Source organism: Ahaetulla prasina, chromosome 1 (genome assembly GCF_028640845.1).
Source record: "Ahaetulla prasina isolate Xishuangbanna chromosome 1, ASM2864084v1, whole genome shotgun sequence".
Taxonomy (NCBI): Eukaryota; Metazoa; Chordata; class Lepidosauria; order Squamata; family Colubridae; genus Ahaetulla; species Ahaetulla prasina.
In genome coordinates, this window is record NC_080539.1 from 255639318 (window position 1) to 255664217 (window position 24900).

At 41.4% G+C, this 24900-nt stretch overlaps 1 protein-coding gene across 1 annotated transcript; it reads left to right on the forward strand.

Annotated features, from left to right (window-relative positions):
- The first annotated feature begins 5786 nt into the window (after positions 1-5786).
- On the forward strand, positions 5787-23431 carry LOC131185322 (membrane-spanning 4-domains subfamily A member 15-like). Its single transcript, XM_058157802.1, has 6 exons — positions 5787-6014; positions 6998-7117; positions 9595-9651; positions 11903-12031; positions 22883-22999; positions 23324-23431. The coding sequence occupies exons 1-6, from the start codon at positions 5802-5804 to the stop codon at positions 23429-23431; spliced, it is 744 nt and encodes a 247-aa protein (XP_058013785.1). The 5' UTR covers positions 5787-5801.
- The last annotated feature ends 1469 nt before the right edge of the window (positions 23432-24900 follow it).

Genomic DNA, 24900 nt, shown 5'->3' on the forward strand with positions numbered 1-24900 from the left:
TCCTTCCTTCTCAAATGGAAGTATTCCATTGTACTTTTTTTAGGATTATTCCTATAAACTACATTTTAAAAGTAATTATATTAAAATATTGAACTATTATTCTTCGGATTGATTAAATGACATACACTCCAGATGCTTATCAAGATAATCAGATGCTCAAATTGGGCTGAATGGAAATCGAGACAATTGGTACACTTGATCATGAAGCTTTTGACAAGCTTCCCTTTGTTCTTTTGCTAAATATGATGAATTTGCTAAATATGATGAATGGCAGAGGTGGATGAGGTTCAGATTTAAATCCCATGTAACAAGACAGATAACTCCCTATAATCTATCCAAACACCTAGCACCACTAATGCAGGTAGTCCTCAACCTACGACCACAACTGAGCCCAAAATTTCTGTTGCTAAGTGAGACAGCTCAGTGAACTTTGCCCTATTTTACGACCTTCCTTGTCACAGTTGTTAAGCGAATCAGACAATGTAGCTGTTAAGTTAGTAACCCAGTTGTTAAGTGAATCTGGCTTCCCCATCGATTTTCCTTCTCAGCTACTCGCAAAAGGGGATCACAGGACCCCAGGATAACACAATCATCATGACGATGAATCAGTTGCCACTTTTGATCATGTGACCATGAGGATGCGGCAACGGTCGCAAGTGTGAAAAATGGTCGTAAGTCACTTTTTCCAGTGCCATTCTAATTTTGAATAGTCACTAAATGAACTATTGTAAGTCAAGAACTACCTGTAGTAACAGCTCATCACTCATAGAGGAAGCCAAGGATCTATAAGAGTAAATTAGGTTTGTGTGCATTTTTGGCTCATTGCCTTTATAAAATGCACTGTTGCTCTTGAGAGTAAAGTTTATTGCATAAAAAGCACACACACACACATTTTTTTTTTTGGAAAAGTTCCAGAGAATCCAAACTCAACAGTATGGTCATTTGGGCTACCAGATTTCCTTTACGTTTCTCCATATTTTAAAACAACATAGCTTTTTAAAAGCAATATGGCTATGTAAATCCACCAGAACTTTTCTGACCCATTTAAAGCAGCAATTTTTCCCCCTCCAACTGTTTCAACTTTTTTTAGAAGCAGCCATTGCCAGCTGTTTCCACAGTTTAATGCAGGGGTGTCCAAACTTGGCAACTTTAAGTCTTGTGGACTTCAACTCCCAGAATTCCTCAGCAAAGCTGGCTGAGGAATTCTGGGAGTTGAAGTCCACAAGTCTTAAAGTTGCCAAGGTTGGACACCCCTGGTTTAATGAAACAAACTGGCTGTGCATTCGCTCTCCAGCAGGAACAAGTAGATGCAGTTTTCAAAGCAAATAAGTAAATCTAGAAAAAAAATTTGCTTTAACAGTTCAAAATGGCAATTAAAAGGGTAAAATACAAATGTTGAAATACATTTTTATAGTGCCCTTTTCAGATTAAATAGCATGGAGGCATGGTGGCAAGAGGACCAGTCCCTTCCTCACCCTCAGGCATATAAATCAATCTCATAGGAAATAAATTCAATATTTACTTTTAGCTACCATCAACACTCTTTTTCATTGTTAAGAATTAAAATGCAGATAGCCAATATGGATGAAGTTAATCATAGAAAAGCTCAGTTCACAGGTCTATAGTTGCTTGTAAATTTGTTACAAAAATGAAGATCATGCATATTCTAGACAAAAAAAGAACCTTCTGCCCAAAATCTCCCAAAAGAAATTGGCGAGATTTTATGATTTTGAATAGTACAAGACTGATTTTCAAATAAAACCATATACAAACGATGAATATATTATTTCTATGTAGTATAAATTTTTGTTGAAATTTGAGACAGATGAACAATAGCACAATAACACTTAGACTTATATACCGCTCCACAGTGCTTTACAGCCCTCTCTACGCAGTTTACAGAGTCAGCCTGTTGCCCCCAACAATCTGGGTCCAACAAGTGAAGGAATGTATGATAATTTTTTAAATTGCAATACATAAAAGGCGAAATGAAAAAATATAAGGTGGAAGGAACTAAAATTCATATTATGGTTCAGTAGTAAAGAAAATTTTGATAAAATAATGGATTGTTGGCATTTCTTACCAGATTAATTGTCTCTAGAAGCTATAAAGTTTACTTCATATGTATACTGGATGGCTCATGAAGGGACATTTTACCATATATGGTGAAAGTGCCAACATTTTTTAGGTAAAAGTAAAGGTTCCCCTCCCAGATATGCACTAGTTGTTCCTGACTCAAGGGGGTGGCGCTCATCTCTGTTTCAAAGCCGAAGAGCCAGCACTGTCCAAAGATGTCTCCGTGGTCATGTGGCTGGCATGATTAAACACCAAAGGCGCACGGAATGCTGTTACCTTCCCAGCAAAGATGGTCTCTATTTTTCTACTTGCATTTTTTAATGTGCTTTCGAACTGCTAGGTTGGCAGAAGCTGGGACAAGTAACAGGAGCTCACCCCATTACATGGCACTAGGGATTTGAACCACTAAACTGCCAACCTTCCAATCGACAAGCTCAGCATCTTAGCCACTGAGCCACCATGTCCCCTAATAATATTTTTTAGATACCTATAAATACCCCAATTCAAAGATTTGTAAAATTAAGATACAATGAAAACTGGAGCCTTTCCTTCAGGATTAATGGACGGAAAGCTAGAAAAAAAGGAGGAAAGAAACCCAAAAAAGGTTTTACTCTTCTTTCGCTGCATTTAAAGGTTCAGCCGGTCCATCTGCAGCTCCCCGAGAATGAAAAGCGAGCGGAGGAAAGTGGCTGCATGGAAATTCTGCCTCCGACCTCCCTGTACAGACAGGCTAATCTTTGGGAAGCGAGTTCTACGCTTTTCGACTTGAGGATACTTTTAGATGTTCCTTCACACGTTCTGCTCAACGTGAGGAGAACTTTGCGAGGAGAGTGATCAAAGGCAGGGATCTACCGGCAAGTCAAAAGCTAAAGAGAAGAAAAAAGCGGGGGAGGGGGATCTCGCTGTTACGAGGTCTAGATCAGGGGTCTCCAACCTTGGCAACTTTAAGCCGGGGGACTTCAACTCCCAGAATTCCCCAGCCAGCAAAGCAGGCTTGGGAATTCTGGAAGTTGAAGTCCCCGGGCTTAAAGTTGCCAAGGTTGGAGATGCCTGGTCTAGATAAAGAGCTCCCAGTGAACGGGGTGGGGCTGGGGAGATGGGGACGGACGGACGGACGGACAGACAGGGAGGCTGTGATGGCAATACGCGCGCCCTCTCCTTTCTATTTCTGGCGGTTCCTGCAAAGATCGTAGAAGACTCCGAGGGATTGAAATTGAGGCCCACCAAATGTGGGACTTGCTTACTTTGGGAGATAGCGAAAGAGATGTTGAGGGTTGCGTTTGACTTCAGTTTTTTGTTTTACCCTGGAAATAATAGGACATTGTAAACTTGGAAAGTTTTCCTCTCATCTCTGAACAAGCAGGTAATTGAAGGGCAAAAGGGAGTTGTCCGCTTAAGATACTGTCTGATTAAAGTCCTCCTTTTGTTATTAGGTGAGGCTGTCCCACCCATCTCTTGTTCCCGTAAGTTACTTTCATTTTCCCAGATGCTTCAGTGTGCTTCATTTTCAATGGTTGTGGTAAGTAGATTCCGATTACATTTTAAAAATAATAATAATATAGAATTAATTCTATGATTGATTATCCAGTGCTGTGATTGTCAGTTCTCCCCTGCAGCCAGCCATCCGTGATCTTCCCAGTCAGGCAGGTCAGTGGACGGGAAAGAATTTGCAGTCAGTCTTTGTGTGATGGAAGCACACAATACACACACAGGCACTGGGTAAATCTGTAAGGATACAATATTTGAAGTCCACTGTTCAGAAGTGGGTGGGTCGATTTCCACTTAATTTTGTACAGCTCAAGAATAGGAAGCCGCTACCTCTTAAGCCTTAAAAGATAAAAGTAAAGGTTCCCCTCTCACATACGGGCTAGTCGTTGCCGACTCTAGGGGAGGGTGCTCATCTCCGTTTCAAAGCCGAAGAGCCAGCGCTGTCCGAAGACGTATCCGTGGTCATGTGGCCAGCATGACTCAACGCCAAGGGCGCACGGAACGCTGTTACCTTCCCACCAAAGGTGGTCCCTATTTTTTCTACTTGCATTTTTAAGTGCTTTCGAAACTGCTAGCTTGGCAGAAGCTGGGACAAGTAACGGGAGCTTACCCCGTTACACGGCAGCACTAGAAATTTGAACCACTGAGCTGCCGACCTTTCGATCGACAAGCTCAACATCCTAGCCCCTGAGCCACCGCGTCCCCTCTTAAACCTTAAGGGATGTAAAAATAAAATAAATAAATAAATAAATAAATAAATAAATAAATAAATAAATAAATAAATAAATAAAAAGACTACTTCAGCTTCAATTGCAATAATACAAGAGCAAACAATAGATTCAAACTTAATGTTAACCGCTTCAATCTTGATTGCAGAAAATATGACTTCAGTAACAGAGTTGTTAACGCTTGGAACACACTAGTTGACTCTGTGGTCTCTTCTCAAACTCCCAAAAGCTTTAACCAAACTTAAGGGATGTACAAATCCTAATCGTGTACTTAATTTTTTTTAAATTTTATTTTGTCACAACAGTATATATAAGCAAAAGCATAAAACAACTATACAACATATAAGCGTATATATAAAGAAAGGAAACAATAGGACAGGAACGGTAGGCACTTTTGTGCTCTTTATAGTCCTCTTAAGAATGGGGTGAGGTCAATGGTAGACAGTTTTTGGTTAAAGCTTTTGGGAGTTTGAGAAGAGACCATAGAGTCAGGTAGTGAGTTCCAAGCATTAACAATTCTGTTACAAAAGTCGTATTTTCTGCAATCAAGATTGAAATGGTTAACATTAAGTTTGAATCTATTGTTTGCTCTTGTATTATTGCGATTGAAGCTGAAGTAGTCTTTAACAGGAAGGACATTGCAATAGATGACTCTATGTGTTAAACACAGGTCTTGTCGGAGTCGGCGGAGTTCTACGTTTTCTAATCCCAGGATTTCAAGTCTGGTGGTATAAGGTATTTTGTCCTTTTCAGAGGAGCGGAGAACTCTTCTTGTAAAATATTTCTGGACGCGTTCAATTGTATTAATGTCAGAGATGTGGTATGGGTTCCAGACAGGTGAGCTGTATTCAAGAATAGGTCTCTTGGGTCTGGGTTTTAAACATCTGGAGGGCTGCTAGATGTTGAGAGCAGTTAGGACTTTACTCTATCACTTCACTAATTTCTGGGGTTTTCCAGATTTTTTTTTTTTTGGTTAGGAAACGTAGGCTGATGCTCCAGTTGAGTTCTGGTAAGAAACCTCCCCACATCCAAGAACCAAAACTGGGATATGGATACTGTCATTCATAGTTACTTATTCTGTCCAAATCTGTAAGAGCTTGCTGGAAGATGGTAATGAACATGATTATCCATACCTGAAGCTTTTAAATTCACCTGCTATTAAAAGCACAGGAGGCAATCACAATCAAATCTTGTCAATGTGAGAGATGCCATTTAGCTGGGTGGAACTGAGATGGTGCTAAAACGAAAAAGACACCTTTTGTGTTGAATGTTGGAATGTAAGCAAGAAGACAATCCTTCATCCTCATGATTAACTTTTCCTTTCTGAGAAAGTTCTGTGCTTTTACTGCCCTGCTTTCTGAAACCTTCTGGCAGTCTTCTGCAGTTTTACTACAGGCAAATGTTATCTCGTAAACTGAGATTAAGGCAAAGGACCAGACTTTGCTTCCTTTAACTTATCCTTGCTTGTTTGTTTGCAGGTAACTTGGTGTGGCAATACTTCCAGCAAAAATGGCCAGTGGAAACATAGTTGTCATGCCCTCTAAAGGAGCGAACATCCAAACAGCCTCTGGTTTGTCCAATGTTGGTCTTCAGGCATCTGAAGCAATTCCATATCCTCAGCCTGGAGCTCAGCAACTTGGTGCTTCCACCAGCGCTCCTCAGCAAGTCCCCCAAAAGAGTCCTTTGCAGGATTTCCTCAATGCTGAGACCAAAGTACTTGGGGTATGCATGTGTGCTATGTACCTATTCGAAATCCAATATAATATCAGTATTTTTCAGGCTGTGCTGAGACCTGTGAGCCCCATCCAGAGGTGAAATGTTACCGGTTTGGACTGGTTCAGCCAATCTGATAGCGGTGGTGGCGGGTGGTTCGGAGAACTGGTAGCAATGGCGGCGTGAGGCTCTGCCCACCCACCCAGTCATCATTACTTCCTGGTTTTAACCAGGAAGTAACCTGTTTTTTCCCCTCTGTGCATGCGCAGAAGGGTTTGCGCATGTGTAGAGGGTCTGTGTCCACTTCCGAACCGGTTGGGAAGGTAAATAGATTTCACCCCTGGCCCCATCCTAAAGTTCTAGATTTTGGCTTGAGCATTGTATGATTCTGGAGTATAATCCAAAAACCTCTGTTCTTCCTGGTAGTTTCATTTGTGTTTCTACCAAAAATTCTAACTTAAATATGCAATCCTTTTCTTTGCTGTTTAATTAAGAACATGGAGCTCAGTCATGGTGTCAGCCAGATCTCTTTTTCTCCCCTCTGAGAAGTGCAATTCTTGGGGAAAACTTGGTCATAGACTGGTTCCAGCCCAAGCCAGTTGAAGTTGCTTTGTGCTTGCAACCATGTTTAACTTCTTCCTGCAGAGGAGTCTGAAGAGAGTGACATTCCTCTCTCAAAGTCCCATCTTGATATTCTTACAGGCCTTCTTCCTGACAAGAGCAGTCCCATTGTCAATCATAATCTGGAGTCATTGTCCAGCATATATTGCGGGTGTCTCACTGTTCCTTCTCCCCAGTTATTTTTCACCCTAGGAAACCAGATCTTGGGTCAACACTTGCACTGCAAGCTAAGAAGCCTCAACCCCTTTGAAGAACCTTTCAAAGATGGATAGAAAGTGATGCCTTTCCTGGGTTGCTAACAGATTAGAATGATTGTATTTCTTGGATTCCGAGAACAAAATTGTTTTATTTTGTGCTTTTTCCTTCCATAGGCTGTCCAAATTATGATTGGGTTGCTGCACATTGGTTTTGGGACTGTCGTAATTAGTCTTCCTTCTTCCAATGCTGGTGTGACTACAATTGCAGGTTACCCCTTTTGGGGAGGGGTATTTGTAAGTATGTGCAAATTCCTGTCCAGTCACGCACAATTTCTGTGTGGTATACATATATACATACATACACACATAATGTGAATATGTTAACTTTCTTAGTTAACCTACTGACATTAATGTCTGGAAGTTGAGTCTTAACTGAACTTTTGGTTTGAAATGTTTTGCTGCTGATCCAAGTAGCTTCTTCAGAATGAATAAAGACTGAAGAAGCCTAAATAAAGTATTTGGCTATGCAGTGTAATTAAAAAAAAAAGTCCAGTTGCCATGATTCAACTTCCAGGCAACTCTACCTGGATGACTGAGACTCTTCATCGATATACTGACAGTAAACGTTCTTTAAGAAAATTTTGTTGTTTAGATGAAGTCACACACAAAGATACCTACAATGCAGACTCAATTCTCAAGGACTTTTCCAATGTATTTATTTATTGAGGGTACCTATCAAAGTCCCGTCTACACTGCAGCCTTCCTGACTTCCTCATGTTTCACTGAAATCCCAAGGTGGGGGAAGCATTATGAGAGATGGCCCAAGGGGATGAAAAAAAGACATCTGAGTAACCGATGAGAACTCATGTCGTGTCCCACTCCTCCTCTGACGGCCGGGTCAGGGAAGTCTGTATCAAATGTGGCTACAAAGCTTCTGCAGCTTTGCCAAAGTTCTGTCAGAGTTCTCAGGGCAGGCAGGAGTCCAAGATGTGACTTCAGCAATCCAAATTAGACTTTGCCTGACTCAAAGAATGCCAGAAAGCAGATCCTTTATATAGGCCATGGGGTGTGGCTCCATGACTCAGCACTTATCCAGGCCTGCCCCTCCCTTCCTTTTGCTGACGTCGCCACTCCATTCTCCGGAAGCGTGGATCCCTCCACCTTCCGGCTGCCGGCAATCCCAGCTCGTTACTGGCCTCATATTCCTCATGTTCACATGCTGTGGGGGAGGGGTTTATCTGCTCGGTTTGTCCGGGCATGGTGCCAGGACTGGGGGCTGAAGGCATGCCAGGCCATTCGTCTTGCTCGGTCTGTCCGGGCATGGTGCCAGGACTGGGGGCTGGAGGCATGCCAGGCTGTTTGTCTTCATTATCCGTTTCTGGCTGAGATAACAGGAGATGAGAGGGGCCCGGCTGCAGAGAGGGGGGCGAGCGAGGCACAACAACTCATTACTGTCCCACAAGAATATATTAGGCTCTCAAATATTGCCTAAAGAAATTAGGAAAACATTTTAATGAATCTGAAGAATGAAATAATATTCGCAAGCCATATTTTGGAAATGTAGTGATCTGATTTACTTTTTTTAAAAAATAAGCTGCAGAAATATCGAGGTCTCTACTAGTGTCTCAGGGGCTGCATCCAAGTTCCCAGTTGGCATATCTGAGTGGAAGCTGAAGCACTTTCTCTTATATGGAATCCTAGCAACCAGCTCCAGGATTTCCCCTATTTTGCTTCATTCCCGCGTTTCCTAAGGATTGATTATGCTCACCTCCATCGGACTGTTTTGGAATTTTCTCTCCCCTCCCTCTTTTCTCCTTGGCATAGTTCCTCCAGTATTTGGGTTTATTTATTTATTTATTTAATTAATTAATTAAAATTTTATACCGCCCTTCTCCCGAAGGACTCAGGGCGGTTCACAGCCAGATAAAAACAAAACAACAATACATAAATACAAGATAAAACAATATTTAAAAAACTTATTAAGTTTGGCCCAGATTAAAATATATTTTTAAAAAATTAAAAACTGAATAAAAAGTCTAAAATTCTATGCCAGTCCTGCGCGGATAAATAAATATGTCTTCAGCTCGCGGCGGAAGGTTCGAAGGTCAGGAAGTTGACGAAGTCCTGGGGGAAGTTCGTTCCAGAGGGTGGGAGCCCCCACAGAGAAGGCCCTCCCCCTGGGGGCCGCCAGTCGACATTGCTTGGCTGACGGTACCCTGTGGAGTCCCTCCCTGTGAGAGCTCACCGGTCGATGGGAGGCAAACGGTGGCAGTAGGCGGTCCCGTAAGTAACCTGGTCCTAAGCGATGGAGCGCCTTAAAGGTGGTAACCAACACCTTGAAGTGCACCCGAAAGACGACAGGCAGCCAGTGCAGTCTGCGCAGGAGTGGTGTTATATGGGAGCTACAAGTGGCTCCCTCTATCACCCGCGCAGCTTCCCTGCCCAACCTGTTGAGATTGGCTGGTGCATTTAGGACAAAGATTGCCATTTTGCTATGGGTTTGCTACAAATTCCTGACATCCAAGCTCTTTTCCTATAAGTCTTAAACTCTTTTAAGGATGATGCAGGTCTGTTTTTGCAGGGGTTGGGGGGGATATTTATGAATATTCTAGGCTGCCCAATCCAAAACAATTGAGGCTGACTTCACAACATTTAAAAAATAAGCATATATAAAATAATACATTGCCTTGGGTCCCAGGTTTTTCTGATATTTTTCCCTTTACAATTTGCAGTGGATTACAATAATTTTTTTTCTTTTTCTTTTTACATAGTTCATTTCTTCTGGATCATTATGTATAACAGCTGTAAACAATCGAAATCGTGCTTTGGTGAGAAAGTATATGGTGTCTGAATTTCTTTTATGTTGTTTTTTAAAAAGCACTCAAGATCCTTATACTGTTAGAATTAGAACCTGCCTTTTTGCAATGGGCTTCTACCTAAGTTCCCTTCCTGATGTGCAACCTGCGGTACTGCAGGGCCTATCAGTAGTGCAGACATGTCAGACTCAAGGCCTATGGGCCAGATCCAGCCTGCGGCATGTTTAGATCTGGCCTGCAGGGCGGCCCTGGAGAACCAAGGCAGCAGGCCTTATCCCCATACCATCTCCTCCCATCCCATCAGTACTGCTACTGGGGCAAGACAGTGCTCATCAAAGGCCAGCTGCATGCCAGCCAGCCTGGGTGGGCTACGAATGCCTCCACCACCTCCAGGGCCTGCTGCCCCCGCAGTTCAGCAGTTCGAATCTCTACTATAGGTCTCCTGCGTGAGCAGGGGATTGGACAAGATGACCTCCAAGGTCCCTTCCAACTCTGTTACTGTTACAACCTGTAAGCACTCCCCTTTCACCAGGATGGCCCCTGACCCGACCTCCCATCCCACCCCGTGTCGGAAAGCTACATCCACCAGCAGCGCTACCACCTTCTCCCCCTCTCCTTGTCCCTTCCTGGGTGCAGAGGGAGGGACGGAGGAACAAGAAACTATAATAGAACTTTTGCCTCTTGTTCTTTTGAATCTATTTCAAAACAAAGCTGAAAAGGCCAGAAAGACAACAAACTCTGGGTACGTGGATTTTACAGATAGATTGAGACTTCCCAAGGGTGAGATTCTCTAGAACAGAATAGACTGCAAAGTGGTCTGGTAAGTGAAATTGTGTGGATATTAGACATAGTCCTTCTATTAAGCTTAGTTCTTTATATTCAAAGGCTACAAAAATCTCCCTATTTCCTCAAGATTGAGATACAGAAGATGGCTATGAATTTTGGTTATTTAATGAGAAGGGAAAAGCTGCATACCAGTGTTGAAATGCACCACAGAGTTGCTGGGCATGAGAGGACCAGGCCTCTCTTACAGGTTCAAATCCCTGCTCCCTCATAAAGTTTATTTATTTATTGACCTGGTTCCATTATTGTTTTTAGCATTTAGCTAATGGTAGAGAAACTACATTGGACTTTGGAAAAAGGATTAGGTGTTGGGCAATGAATCAAAATAGATACAGAGATTTAAATGCTGGTGAAGCCTTGATCCACCCACTTTTCAAAAACTCATTAATGAGTTGCACTTCAGAACTAGGCAATGGCTCCATCTTAAATAAAACTTAATACTAAAGATCCTTTCTTTTTTTTCCCCTTAAGCCTCATTGTACATTTCTATTCTTACTGAAAAATGAATTACGATACATATCCCAGGTCTAAATCTTGCGCTGGTTGTAAAGCTTCAGCAACTCTGGTTAAAGTGCTACGGGTCATCTTTTCCCAATAAAAGTGTAGCCTAGAGATAAAGGGGCCTGACATCTTTATTGTAGTGTTTAAGGTGTTGGACCAGAAGCCAGGAGACTGTGAGTTCTAGTCCTCTCAGAGGCATGTACTTCTCCTCTCAGCCCAACCCACCTACCAAGGTCGCTGCTGTGGGAAAACAGAAGTATGGGCCTGATGCAGACCAACATATATATGGCAAAATATCCATCTAATAATAGTTGGTCATGGTGAATTTTGCCACGGCAAGTTGGTTGCCTCGGGTTGGCCACAGAAAGTTGTCCCGTGCTGTTCTGAGGTATTGTAGCTATGTAACATCATCAGGTCTGATTCTCTCTCTTTAATAATAATAAAAAAATCCTTGCTACAAAGTGTGTGAAGTAGTTTTTTGAGAAAATCAGGTACTTTCATACTAATTCTTACTTGGAATATCTCCTATCAGCTCAGAAACTATAGAGCAGGGAACTTTATCCCCAGGAATCAGTGGGAGATCACTTTTGGGTGAGGTATCAGAGTTAGAGGGGGAAGAAGGAAGGAAGGAAGGAAGGAAGGAAGGAAGGAAGGAAGGAAGGAAGGAAGGAAGGAAGGAAGGAAGGAGATGGGAATGAGAAGTAGGGACGCAGGTAAGGAAGGAGGAGGGAGGAAGGAAGGAAAGAGAGAGAGGGAGGGTCTAGGGAAGTTGTCTGGTTTCACTACTGATGGATTAGGCACCATTAAGCACATACATAGATAGATTTTACCATAGTTGGGTGTAATAGTCTTTATGGCTTGAATTTAATAATATCTAGGTTGACATTGTAATTTCTCTCCTTCTGGTTTATTGTTTCAGGTGAAATCCAGTGTAGGAATGAACATCACAAGTGCTATCATGGCATTAATAGGTATCCTGATATGTATAGCTGACCTGGCCGTAACTTCTTCTGGAGATCAGAGTTTATCTCAGACTTACAAGATAAAAGTAAGTAAACCAATCTGCTCTAAAATTTTGGCTTCATGTGCATCATGCAAATGATTATATATGCAGGAGAAGTATATGGGACTTCTTGTGTGTTGCTTGAAATCTTCCATTGAATAGGTTTCAGTTCTAAGGACATGACAGCTATTTCATTTGGATGTTTTTTATAAGAACTTTATTAAAAATTTAAAATATAAAAACAATACCAATTAAGAAAAATATAAAATGAAAAAATAAAACTACAAGGAAAGAAAACAAGAAAAAATATTAAGGAAAAAAATCGCTTCAGACAAGTACATTCAAAAAGTTACTAATAATTCACTAGATTCTGTAACATTTTGAAGAAAGACCTCTTCTTCCCATATTTTATCTTTTAATCTATGAACAAATTATAAAGCCTCATCATTCAATCTTAATCAGCAAAAATCCATGAAGAATTTACAAGGAATAAGATCAGTGGTGGGATTCAAATAATTTAACAACTGGTTCTCTGCCTTAATGACCGGCTGCGTAGGCATGGCTGGGCGGTCATGTGAATGGGTGGGTGTGGCCAACTCAATGTCACTTACGTCAAGGGGTGCCTTGCCTGGCCTGGCCTCTCCTCGCCATGCCTGGCCCGGCCCAGCCCCGCCTCTCCCCTCCCAGCCACTCCTTGTCATGCCCGGCCTCTCCTTGCCTCGCCTGACCTCTCCTTGACTTACAACCACAATTGAGCCCCAAATTTATATTGCTAAGTAAGAAATTTATTAAGTGAATTTTGCCCCATTTTACGACTTTTCTTGCCACATTTGTTAAGTGAATCACTGCAGTTGTTAAGTTAGTAACACAGCTGTTAAGTGAATCTGGCCTCCCCATTCATTTTGCTTGTTAGAAGGTTGCAAAAGGGGATGACAGCACCCTGGGATACTACAACTGTCATAATTGTGTGACAGTTATCAACCATCTGAATTTTGATCATGTGACCATGGGGATGCTGCAACGGTCGTGTGAAAAACGGTCATCAATCACTTTTTCAGTGCCATTGTAACTTTGAATGGTCACTAAATGAACTGTTGTAAATCAAGGATTACCTGTACAAAAATACAGAAACCTTCTTTGCTTGCAAAAAGCTGCCCTAAATACCAATCATTAGATTAGAAATGGGGAAATACACACTGAAGATCAATGACAGTCACAGCCATCATGAAAATCTAAACCATTCTTTCCGAATACCTTCCTTTTCATCAGCAATATCTGCAACCCGGAGTTACAAATCAGGCAAGCTGCCAGAGCACCTTGAGGAATTAGAATAGTTAAAATGCAACGGTAACTATCAGCAGCCAACTCTTGCTCACAAAGTGAAACTCTTTAGCACAGAGGTCATTTAAGCTCTCAAGAAAGTGGGTGGGCATACTTGGGCTACAAAGTGCTAAGCTAAAGACACAAAATATATAGGCAACCCAGGTTCAAGTCTCTGCCCTCCTAAGCTTGTCAGTATCACAATAAAATTAGTACATGTCCCAGATATCTAAAGAAACTTCAAGCCTGGTGCCATGTTATTAAGCCTTATTATCATGACAAAAAACTAAAATGAATTGGAGGGAGGATCCACACCCCTACCTCCTATTTTTTTAAAAATCTTTCTATCAGTAAGCAATCATGTGCCTTGGCCACTCTGAAGCAATGCAAGAGACTCCTGTCCCAAAGGTACTTTTTCCAAGAGGCAACCTCTTGAAAAAAGCACCTTTGGAACAACCATGGCCTGGATGACTGAAGAATCCTCATAGAGAAGAGACTCCTGTGCTCAGTGAACTGACAAAGCACAGTTTCCTACCCAGGAGAAGCAATCCTTAAATCCATTTGCACCACGCAAAGATACCGGCTGGTCTTACTCACCTCACTTGATATCCTGAGGAAATCATCCAGATTTAAGGAAGGATCACATGCCCCCAGAAAGGCAGTAAAAAAATCAGACAGAGTGCCAAGCTTGCATCCTGCTTCTCAGCCAGGAGTGAAATGCTCCCGGTTCGGACCATGGCGGCAGGTGGTTTGGAGATCTGGTAGCAAAAATCCCTGCCCCCCCCCATGCCGAGCTGAGCCGCGCAATCATCAGAGGTTTTTTTTCCTTTTCCTTTTAAAAGCATTTTTTCTTTGGCCGAAAAAATGCTTTTAAAAGTTAAAAAAAAGCCTCTGATGATCGCGTGGCTCAGCTGGGATCATCAGAACCTTTTAAAAGCATTTTTTCTATTAACCTCTTTGGCCGAAGAGGTTGTAAAAAAATGCTTTTAAAAGGTTCTGGCGATCAGGCAACTTAAATGGGATTGTCAGAACCATTTAAAAGCTTTTAAAAGGCTCCTTTGGCAATCCCAGCTGAGTTGCCTGATCATCAGAGGCTTTTAAAAGCATTTTTTTACAATCTCTTTGGCTGAAGAGGTTGTAGAAAAAATGCTTTTAAAAGTTAAAAAAAAAGTTGGCCACGCCCACCCAGTCACATTACCCCCACCACCAAGCCACGCCCACAGAACCGGTAGTAACAAATTTTACATTTCACCCCGCTTTCAACCATTGCTTAAGTAGTCTGGTAAGTGAAAATGTGTGGATATTAGACATAGTCCTTCTATTAAGCGTAGTTCTTTATATTCAAAGGCTGCAAAAATCTCCCTATTTCCTCAAGATTGAGATACAAAAGATGGCTATTAATTTTGGTTATTTAATGAGAAGGGAAAAGCTGCGTACCAGTGCTGAAATGCACCACAGAGTTGCTGGGCATGACAGGACCAGCCCTCTCTTATTGATCATAGGGTTGGTTCACAGTCCTTCTCACTCCAAGGTTCAAATCCCTGCTCCCTCATAAAGTTTATTTATTGACCTGGTCCCATTATTGTTTTTAGCGTTTAGCTAATGGTAGAGAAACTACATTGGACTTTGCAAAAAGGATTAGGTGTTGGGCAATTAATCAAAATAGATACAGGGATTTAAATGCTGGTGAAGCCTTGATCCACCCACTTTTCAAAAACTCATTAATGAGTTGCACTTCAGAACTCGGCAATGGCTCCATCATAAACAAAACTCAATACTAAAGATCCTTTCCTGTTTTTTTTTCTTAAGCCTCATTGTACATTTCTATTCTTACTGGAAAGTGAATTACAATACATATCCCAGGTCTAAATCTTGCGCTGGTTGTAAAGCTTCAGCAACTCTGGTTAAAGTGCTACGGGTCATCTTTTCCCAATAAAAGTGTAGCCTAGAGATAAAGGGGGCCTGACATCTTTATTGTAGTATTTAAGGTGCTGGACTAGAAGCCAGGAGACTGTGAGTTCTAGTCCTCCCAGAGGCATGTACTTCTCCTCTCAGCCCAACCCACCTACCAAGGTCGCTGCTGTGGGAAAACAGAAGTAGGGGCCTCATGCAGACGGACGTGTGCTGTATAAAAAACAAGGAAAAATATCCATCTAATAATGACATGGAAACACCAAACTAGCCCATATACTCATTAGTCCAGCTGCCCTTTTAACATTTCCCCATAATGCAAGGCTTTTGACAGGAGTGTTCAGGGACTGTGTAACAACTCGCCACAGATTAATTCACTATGGGACTAGTTCCTTTTATTATTCATCATCAAAGCATTACAAAAGCTGATAGTTTCCTTTGATACAAGAGATCAAATAATTTTGATGAAAACATAGTCAATGAAAATAAAAGGAATTACGCGAATGCTGCAGCAAATTGTCCCATGGCAAGTTAGTTATGGCCACTGAGAGTTGGCCATGGTGAATTTTGGTCACTGCAATTTGGCCCCAGCAAGTTGTCTGCTCCGAGTTGGCCACAGCAAGTTGTCCCATGCTTTTTGAGGTATTATAGCTGTGTAACATCATCAAGTCTGATTCTCTCTCTTGAAAAAAAAATCCTTGCTACAAAGCAGTTTTTTGAGAAAAATCAGGCACTTTCATACTAATTCTTAAGTATGAAATTAAGACAGTGGTTCTCAACCTTTATAGTGCTGTGACCCCTTTAATACAATTCCCCAAGATGTGGCGACCCCAACCATAAAATTATTTTCGTTTTGAATTTATCGTGCCTGAAACCGTATTGACTAGCGATCTGAACTGCTTGCGATTGCCTTGAGGACGGAGGCATTAAAGCGGAGACGCCTCCCCTATTAAGTTTATCGCGCCTGAAGCCAGATTAGGCTAGCAATTGGGAGTGATTGCAGCTGGCTTGAGAGGGAGACATCAGAGCAAAGATTTCTCTCTTTTTTAATTCATCGCGCCTGAAGCCGAATTCGGCTAGTGATTTGAAGAGCCTGCAGCTGGCTTGTGGAGTCAACCATTGGGGTGCGATTCTTCGACTCGCAAGTATACTTCCCATATTTCCGATGGTCTTAGGCGACCCCTGGCAAATCGTCATTCGACCCCCAACGGGGTCCTGACCCACAGGTTGAGAACCGCTGAATTAAGAGCTGCGGTGGCACAGTGGTTAGAGTGCAATATTGCAGGCTATTTCTGATGACTGCCAGCTACTGCAATTTGGCAGTTCGAATCTCACAAGGCTCAAGGTTGACTCAGCTTTCCATCCTTCCCAGATCAGTAAAATGAGGACCCAGATTGTTGGGAACAATATGCTGACTCTGTAAAACGCTTAGAGGGGCTGTAAAGCACTGTGAAGCAGTATATAAATCTAAGTGCTCTTGCGTTTCTTACTTGGAATGTCTCCTATCAGTACAGAAACTATAGAGCAGAGAGCTTTATCCCCAGGAATCAGTGGGAGATCACTTTTTGGTGAGGTATCAGAGTTAGAGGGGGAGGGAGGGATGGAGGGAGGAGATGGATATGAGAAGATGGGAGGCAGGGAAAGTGAGATGTAGGGAAGGAGTGAGGGAGGAAAAGGGAGGGAGGGAGGGAGGAAGGAAGGAGGGAGGGAGATTGGAATGAGAAGGAGGGAGGGGCTGAGGGAAGTCCTGCCTTAGTATTTAGCCACTAGTAGTCCTAATGCCCTCTTGCCATCCCCTTGCCCCCTCCTCCTGGCCTCTCCTGCTGATCTCCCATCCTATTGCTGAAGATGGTTTGTTTACAAAGCCAGGTTTCATGGAGAGGGAGTGGGCCTCCCTCTGACTCACACACTTTACCTTCCTGTAGCCACCATGAGCAACTTGGCCAAGGAGAGTCAGCACAGCAGCAACAGCCTAGAGGAGGAGGTAAGCATAGCTGGGCACCCCCATGGGGCACCTCCTTGGGGAAAGAGGGGCTGATCCCCTCGTCTATTGCCCATTTGGGCCCATATAAGAGGGTCCAATTTTCTGTGAGCTTCCTCACTTAAGGCCATAATATTATTCTTTTATTCCCCCATAATAACAATCCCCAATTTACTAATTAAGTCCCTCCCAACCAAAGTACAGCTCTCTTCTACTAATACAAAGTTGCATCATATTCCAAATCCTTTTGCTACATCCTGGAGAGTGGTGAAATCCAATTTTTTTTACTACCGGTTCTGTGGGTATGGCTTGGTGGGCGTGGCTTGGTGGGCCTGGTAGGGGAAGGATACTGCAAAATCCCCATTCCCTCCCCACTCCTGGGGGAAGGATATTGCAAAATCTCCATTCCCACCGCACTCTGGGGCCAGCCAGAGGTGGTATTTGCCTGGTTCACCGAACTACTCAAAATTTCCACTACCGGTTCTCCGAACTACTCAAAATTTCTGCTACTGTTTCTCCAGAACCTGTCAGAACTTGCTGGATTTCACCCCTGATCCTGGATCATAGCAAGTTTAAATATCAATGCTTCTACTACATGTCTCCCAATCCCCCGAGTCTTAATCTTTCCTTCCCTTTGCTTTCCTGGAGCTATATAGTTCAAGGTAGATCTGATGGTTCCGGAACCCACCAGAATACCACTCCCTCCTCCAGGGGTCCAACTTTAAGGTTTATCAGGGGTTCTTTAAAACAAGCACCTCCCCTGACACCCCTAATCTTCAAAATTCATCCATTTAACAAGTTCTTCCCCCTACTACCTCTTAGGGCACTTCTTTTTCTAGTGCACACTTTCTTTACAGATGACACATTGATCCTGTCCTAACTGAGCCATCGTTTTGACTTTACTCTTGTCTCTTTCCTGTTCTTGTTTGGAGTACATTTTTTGAACTCTTTAGGAAATCCTCCATAGTTTTGGTCTCCCATTCATCCAATTTCTGCAATTTATGCCTAATGTCCCTTTCCCACAAATTTATAGTTCAAAATCATCTGGTACTCTGGATTGTCAGTGTCCATTTGTCCATTTTTTAATTTTTTGTAGTTGCCTCTTTCATCTGTCTAACCCTTTGATTGGGCATGCCTATTAGTTTAGGCATTTTTTTTCTTGAACTGCTTGATTTCAAAAGCTGTTGGGCTTCAACACATCCCACATTGCCTTCTCTCATAGGCACCTGTCTAAAGGGTGCCATAAAGATACGTCCCCCTTTTAGAATAGAATAGAATAGAATAGAATAGAATAGAATAGAATAGAATAGAATAGAATAGAATAGAATAGAATAGAATAGAATAGAATAGAATAGAATAGAATTCTTTATTGGCCAAGTGTGATTGGACACACAAGGAATTTGTCTTGGTGCATACGCTCTCGGAGTACATAAAAGAAAAGATATATTCATCAAGAATCATAAGGTACAACACTTAATGATAGTCATAGGGAAAGAGTTTTCTGTTTTCTTGCGTCAATACGTGAAAAGCCATGGGTTTTTTTTTCCTATTCTTTCTCTAAGTTCTGATTATTTCTGACTAATTCCTTGGTTTCTTTTGGTAGGTCCTCTGGTGCAAATGACTTAATTTGGGACCTATAGGTACAATGCCATCTTCCTCCTGTTTTAGGCAGAATAGGGAGGAAGATTGTCCAAGGGTTCCTATTTGGACATCTGCATCAGATAACTTTGTGGTCCCAATCAAACAGCTGCATAATATAATTCCTCTGTTCCTGCCTTAGACTCATTTATATTAATGTTCAAGTCCTATATTATAGCCAAATCATCGGTACCGAAGGGAAGCCATATAATGCCTCTGAACTTATACTTGGGCCAGATGTATACACTGTAATGTAGCATCCTTCCTTTGTCCAAATGCTCTGTTTGAGACATTGACTTATTGGCTGGCACTCTGGCCAGGGAAACGCCCCTCCTCTCTAAATTCTCATTGCCCATTGATACCTTCCAGGTATTTAGATACACCTCTGGTATCCTACCAATCATATTCCTCTTATCTTTATCCCTTGTACAAGAATTACTTTTCCAGTATTTTAGCATCCTCCCCAATGGACTATCTGGAGGTATGCTTCCTGGGATGTTTGACTCCACATTCCTGTTATTTCTCCTAAACCTAGAATTCCTGTTCCCCATTCTGTTTTACCCAAAACTCTTTCTCTTGCCCTCTTGCCCTTTGTCCTTCTTTGGTGGTTTTCCTTGTGGAATAACAGAACCATGGATCCAGACTCTGCACTCACTTTGTACTTATCTGTACGTCTCACACACACATTTACAGGTATCTCACAGAATGTCCCAACCACCAAAACAGGGATGAAATGCTCCTGGTTTGGACCAGATTGCTCGATCCGGTAGCGATGGCAGCGGATGGTTCGGTGAACTGGTAGCAAAAATTCCTGCCCTCCCCCCATGCCCAGCTGAGCCGCGCGATCATCAGAGGTTTTTTTTAAAACTTTTAAAAGCATTTCTTCTTTGGCCGAAAAAATGCTTTTAAAAGTAAAAAAAAAAAAAAAGCCCCTGATGATCGCATGGCTCAGCTGGGATTATCAGAGCCTTTTAAAAGCATTTTTTCTACAACCTCTTCGGCCGAGATTTCCCTAGGTTTTTAAAAGGCTCCTCTGGCGATCCCAGCTGAGTTGTGTGATCATCAGAGGCTTTTTTTTTCTTTTAAAGGCAAAAAAATGCTTTTAAAAGGAAAAGAAAGTTGGCCACACCCACACAGTCAAATTACCTACCACCACCACCAAGCTGCGCCCTCAAAACCAGTAGTAACAAATTTTACATTTCACCACTGCACCAAAGTAATACTTAAGTCCAGTTCTCTTACCTTGGTCCATGCACAGAGTTGCCTGGCTGCAATGGTGCCCACTTATTATTTTCTCATAATCGATTCCTGGCTGCTGGCTCCCTATGATCATATACTGGGATCACAGTCAGTTGGAGGAGCCAGCTGGGCACTGGCAGCACACAGGATCATTGAAATCAATGCATCTTCCTGACCCTGGGGCAGACCGCCTCACTCCCCACGATGACTTTAAATCCCAGATGAGCCCCCAGTTGTGAGAAATGCACTCACCACTCAGAAATTTGACAGAGTCATAGAGTGAAGCAGCAAGCAGTTTATTGTAAAATACATTCTTGCAAGAGCAGGTGACCAGCAAGTAGGTTTACCCACCCATAGACTTCAGCAACTTTTTATTCCCTAGCCCCGAGCGCAGTTCCCTCCCCTGTATTCCCATTTGCGGAGGAACATCAGGTTCACACCCTATCCAAAATGCCTAATCAACCCTAATCAATATCCACTCACTCCTGTTTATATCTTCCACCATCCTTTATTCAACACCCCTTCCCCTTATTTGCTTTTGCCCTTTTTAGGTTACTTTCTTCTTAGCAGTGAGTGCATAAAGTTTGGCAAAACTCCCAGGGTCTGTTTCCTTCCATTTGTTAGCATAGACAGAAGAAGTTAAGATAAGCAGATAATATCTTTACTATGTGTGCTTTCCTACAAGCTAATGTGGTTAAACCAACCATTCTTAGGACTACAAATGTTTCCTTTGCTCTTTCCACCGCTGTTGGTCACATACATGTTCCTAAAGCGCGTCTACATGGCTGGTGCAAAAACAACACTTTACTATTTTCCACACTAAGCATAACACATCTCCTTTTTAAGTCCAAATGAGGAAATTGACCAAGATACTATTCTAATTTACTATTTACCATATTTTTTGGAGTATAAGACGGACCTTAGTTTTTGGGGAGGAAAATAAGAAAAAAGCTTGGGGGGGGGGGAATCGGCCTGCCGGAATACCCCCAATCAGCCATTCCCAGAGGTGAATTTTAACAACAGGTTCGTTGGTTGTGAGCTCTGCGCCTTGTTTTTTCAGCCTCTGAAACCTCCATTTCAGAGGCTTTTTTCAGTCTCTGAAGCCTCCGTTTCAGAGGCTGGGCAGGGCTACATTCGGTGTATCTGATAACAGCGTTCCGGATCCATCCAAAGCTCTGTTATCGGCTACAGAGGCCTTCAGGAAAGCCCTGCTGGCTGCAGAAGAAATGGGTTGAGGTATGCAAGGCCTGGCTGTAACTATCCAAAGCTGAAAAAGTTTCTGAAGGCCTCTGACAGCGAAAAGGAGGCTGGGGGTGATGCGAGCAAGTGAGGTAATTCAGTGGATGACATCCCCCCACCTCCCCCGAAAATAGGACCAGGTGCCTTTTTTGGTGGCAAAAAATATAAGTCAGGGTCTTCTTTTCGGGAAAACTCGGTATACCTTTTAGCTTTTGAAACATCACCCAGTTTCATTTGTAACTCCTGTGTGACATTTTTTTCTATATAATTCTTATAGCTTTTAATGTTTTAAATTGGTATCCAAAAGAGCCTGATCCTCAGTTTTATTCTTTCCTAACACCTCCTCCAAACCCATTTTTATGATAGCAGATAATCTTAAAGAGACATTTCGGAGTGCATTGTTGCCAAATATATTTACATTCAAAATTTTGTTTCTAATTGATCTGGCCTTTTAACTAATTTGTTAGTTTCCAAAATCAAGTTCCAGTCATAGTAGCTAAGCTTTCATGTCTACCCTCTAAGATCAAATCTGCTATTACAACATTGTTCTGAAAAACATTTACAAAAATTACTAATGGAGAATTTTCTTTGACAAACATTTCTATAGATTCTGCTAAATGAGGACATGCTTAATTGATATCAGCTAAATCAGTGTTTCCCAAGCTCCACAGCTTTAAAATGTACTGACTTCCAGAATTTTTCCTATCCATGCTATCTGGAGAATTCTGGGAGTTGAACTTCACATAACTTAAACAGGCCAAAGTTGCAAAACCCTGAGCTAACTCATAGAAGTTAAGATTGCAGCAATAAATGAAGCACAACCTTATTGTGATAATATTAAAACTCTAAGTTTATTTGAGTTCAATTGAATTGGATCCCTCGTATTTAATAATTACATGGCAGGCAAAATTATCCTGGTTTTTGGCATGTTAGATAGAGCTACTGACATTGGGAAGACCAAATGGGCAAGTTAAGTCTGGTTTGCTTGTTTTTATAAAAACTTGCCAAGATTCATATATTTCTATGGTATGAGTAGAAAGAATTTTATATCCCTAAATTTCAAATGAGGGAGTCTCATCTGAGCACCTCTGAATGAGGATCATGGTTTTCTGATTGACTTAAATATCTGTCATCGAGGAAGCTCCTTGGTTCTAAACATATCTGGGCAAATGACTTTGGGCATCTGTAAATTTCTGCATCTATAGAACTAACAATTTAGAATTAATGTTGGATTGTTCTTCTCTACTTTATCTCACATGAACAGATTTTTGTGGTGTGTAGGCTCAAAATGTGTGCTCTTGTGTAAATATGTATAAGTAGGTCAGTATAACTAATTCACATTTGATTCTCAGTGACATCTGGCATTTTCCTTTGGAATACTACAAAACATAAAGATGCTAGTATTCCCTGATCCACTGTATACTGTCCCGATTTTTCCTGGTACAATTCTTCCACTCAGTGAGTCGAAGAAAGCAGCTGGGAGTCTCTTTTAATGGTGCAACACATACATGGACTAATTTCTCCGCAAATAACAACTGTATCTTTGCACATGTCTCCATACTCCACAGAATGCCATTGACTCTGGCCTCTCCGGTATGCTGCTCTTGTTCAGTCTGCTGGAATTTTGTATCACTGTTTCATTTGCACATTTTGGGTGCCAGACAAATTGCTGTACTGATAACCAGGTAAGTATTTGATCCTTGGATAATACTTTTAGCAGTTCTTATTATGTCTCGACCAGATGGGCAGGTTTGATCAGTACAAAAGGTGCTTAAATGGCCAGAAGCTATGTCTTTTGGATATTAATTCATAGTTTTAAGAAATTCTCTATCAAGGTTTTGAGCTCTCACAGGTTTCAATCTCTAGTTCTGGGCCCCAGTTTATTCCAGGCAAGCACAGTGCTAAAGTTAAAAATATGCAACTGGGGAAACTATTCCTCTTCCCTGGAGTAAAATACCCCCAAAATATGCCCCCGTATTTTTGTGCATAAGTATTGTTTTCTGTTACAGCCAACCTTGGTTTTTGTGCCTTACCAAGTCAACAGAGATGCAACAGTCGCATGTGAACGCAATCAACGTTTTCCACCAGCCTATGATAATGTGATTACTCAGCCATAGCGGGGTGGGCTGGGGAATCACACCAACACCAGGAAGAAATTGTGAGAAGCGTTGCACCAGATGTCTCACGAGAAGCAATGGATTTCATGTTGTTTTTCTTTTGTCCTCCAACTTGTTTGTTTTTCAATTATAACCTTTAAGTACAAAGTTAAATGGTGGCAAGTTTTACAAGTGATGCTTTTTACATGATAGTTATAATGCTTACCAAGAAGTAAGAATTTGTGGTACAGATCATCGGCATCTGTCTGAGGAAGAATCTCTACAATGGTTGTTAGTCCTTTGTTTATATTCTGGATGGCTTTTAATTTTTATGGCAAATATAGAATTGAGTAGGAGGTCTGAGGCTACAGAAAAGAAAAATAGTAAAAGTAAAGCATAAATTATTAATAAAATGTGTCATTGGCACAATAGTAGCAGTTACTAAATCACTCTGATCCCAAAGAAATTTGTAGAAGTTAAATTAAAGCCAACACTATAGCTTTGTGAAACTGTTATTTCTTGTACATGTACAATAAATCTGAATGGCTAATGCTAATGAAATGTGTCTGTATGAAATTGGATACCCACTAATTGAAAGAATATTCCAATTGCATATTCAAGTATCCTTCCTCCCCTAGAAGATGAATTTAGAAGACAAGTTATGGAGAACAAGGATCAAAAACCATAACAAAGCTTATATAATCTCCTTCCTGATGCCTCCACACCAGCCTTAACTGAAACATTAACTTTATTGGTAGAATCTGCAATTCTGATCATCTGGCTGTTGGGAAAAACAAAAGCTCCAAAAAATAGGATACAAATATCCAGACAAATTCACAAGACTCGGGTACAATTAAAACTGGAGGCTTTTCAGGATGAATGGACAGAGAGTGAGAAAAAAAGTCATGGAACTTTGTTTTTTATATATGACTGTTGCAGGGAGATTACAAAATGCTCAAAAGTGGGAAGGTTTAACATAACCCACAACTGAGGAATGGTTGGTGAAAATGATGGAACTTGCAGACAAGGCTAAATTGACTTCCTTGATTAGAGAAAAGACTGGACTGACTGGAAACCCCTTAGAGACTTTTTGCATGAAACAGAAAAAATGTATTTGTAACTAAACATTTTGATGATTAGAAAAAAATAGATAATAAAAAAATGGTCATTTTTGTAATCACAGATAATTTTGGAATTATATTTGTATTTGATGCTAAGGACGTAGGAAGCTTTTGTTTTCTATTTTTGTCTTTTTTTCTGCACTTTTGCCTTTATCTTTTTCTTTGTTTTCTTTACTCTGCATTAGTACTTCTGATATTCAGTTATTTCCTCCAATGGAATAACATGTCCTTTATATAAATTAAATATTGATATTTTTTATATAGCCACATTGTCCATCAATACATTATCTCCCTCTTGTATTTTCAAATTTTTCTTTCACTTTGCAGCTTATACGATAACAATTTCCCTGGTGTATTCATGAATTGAAA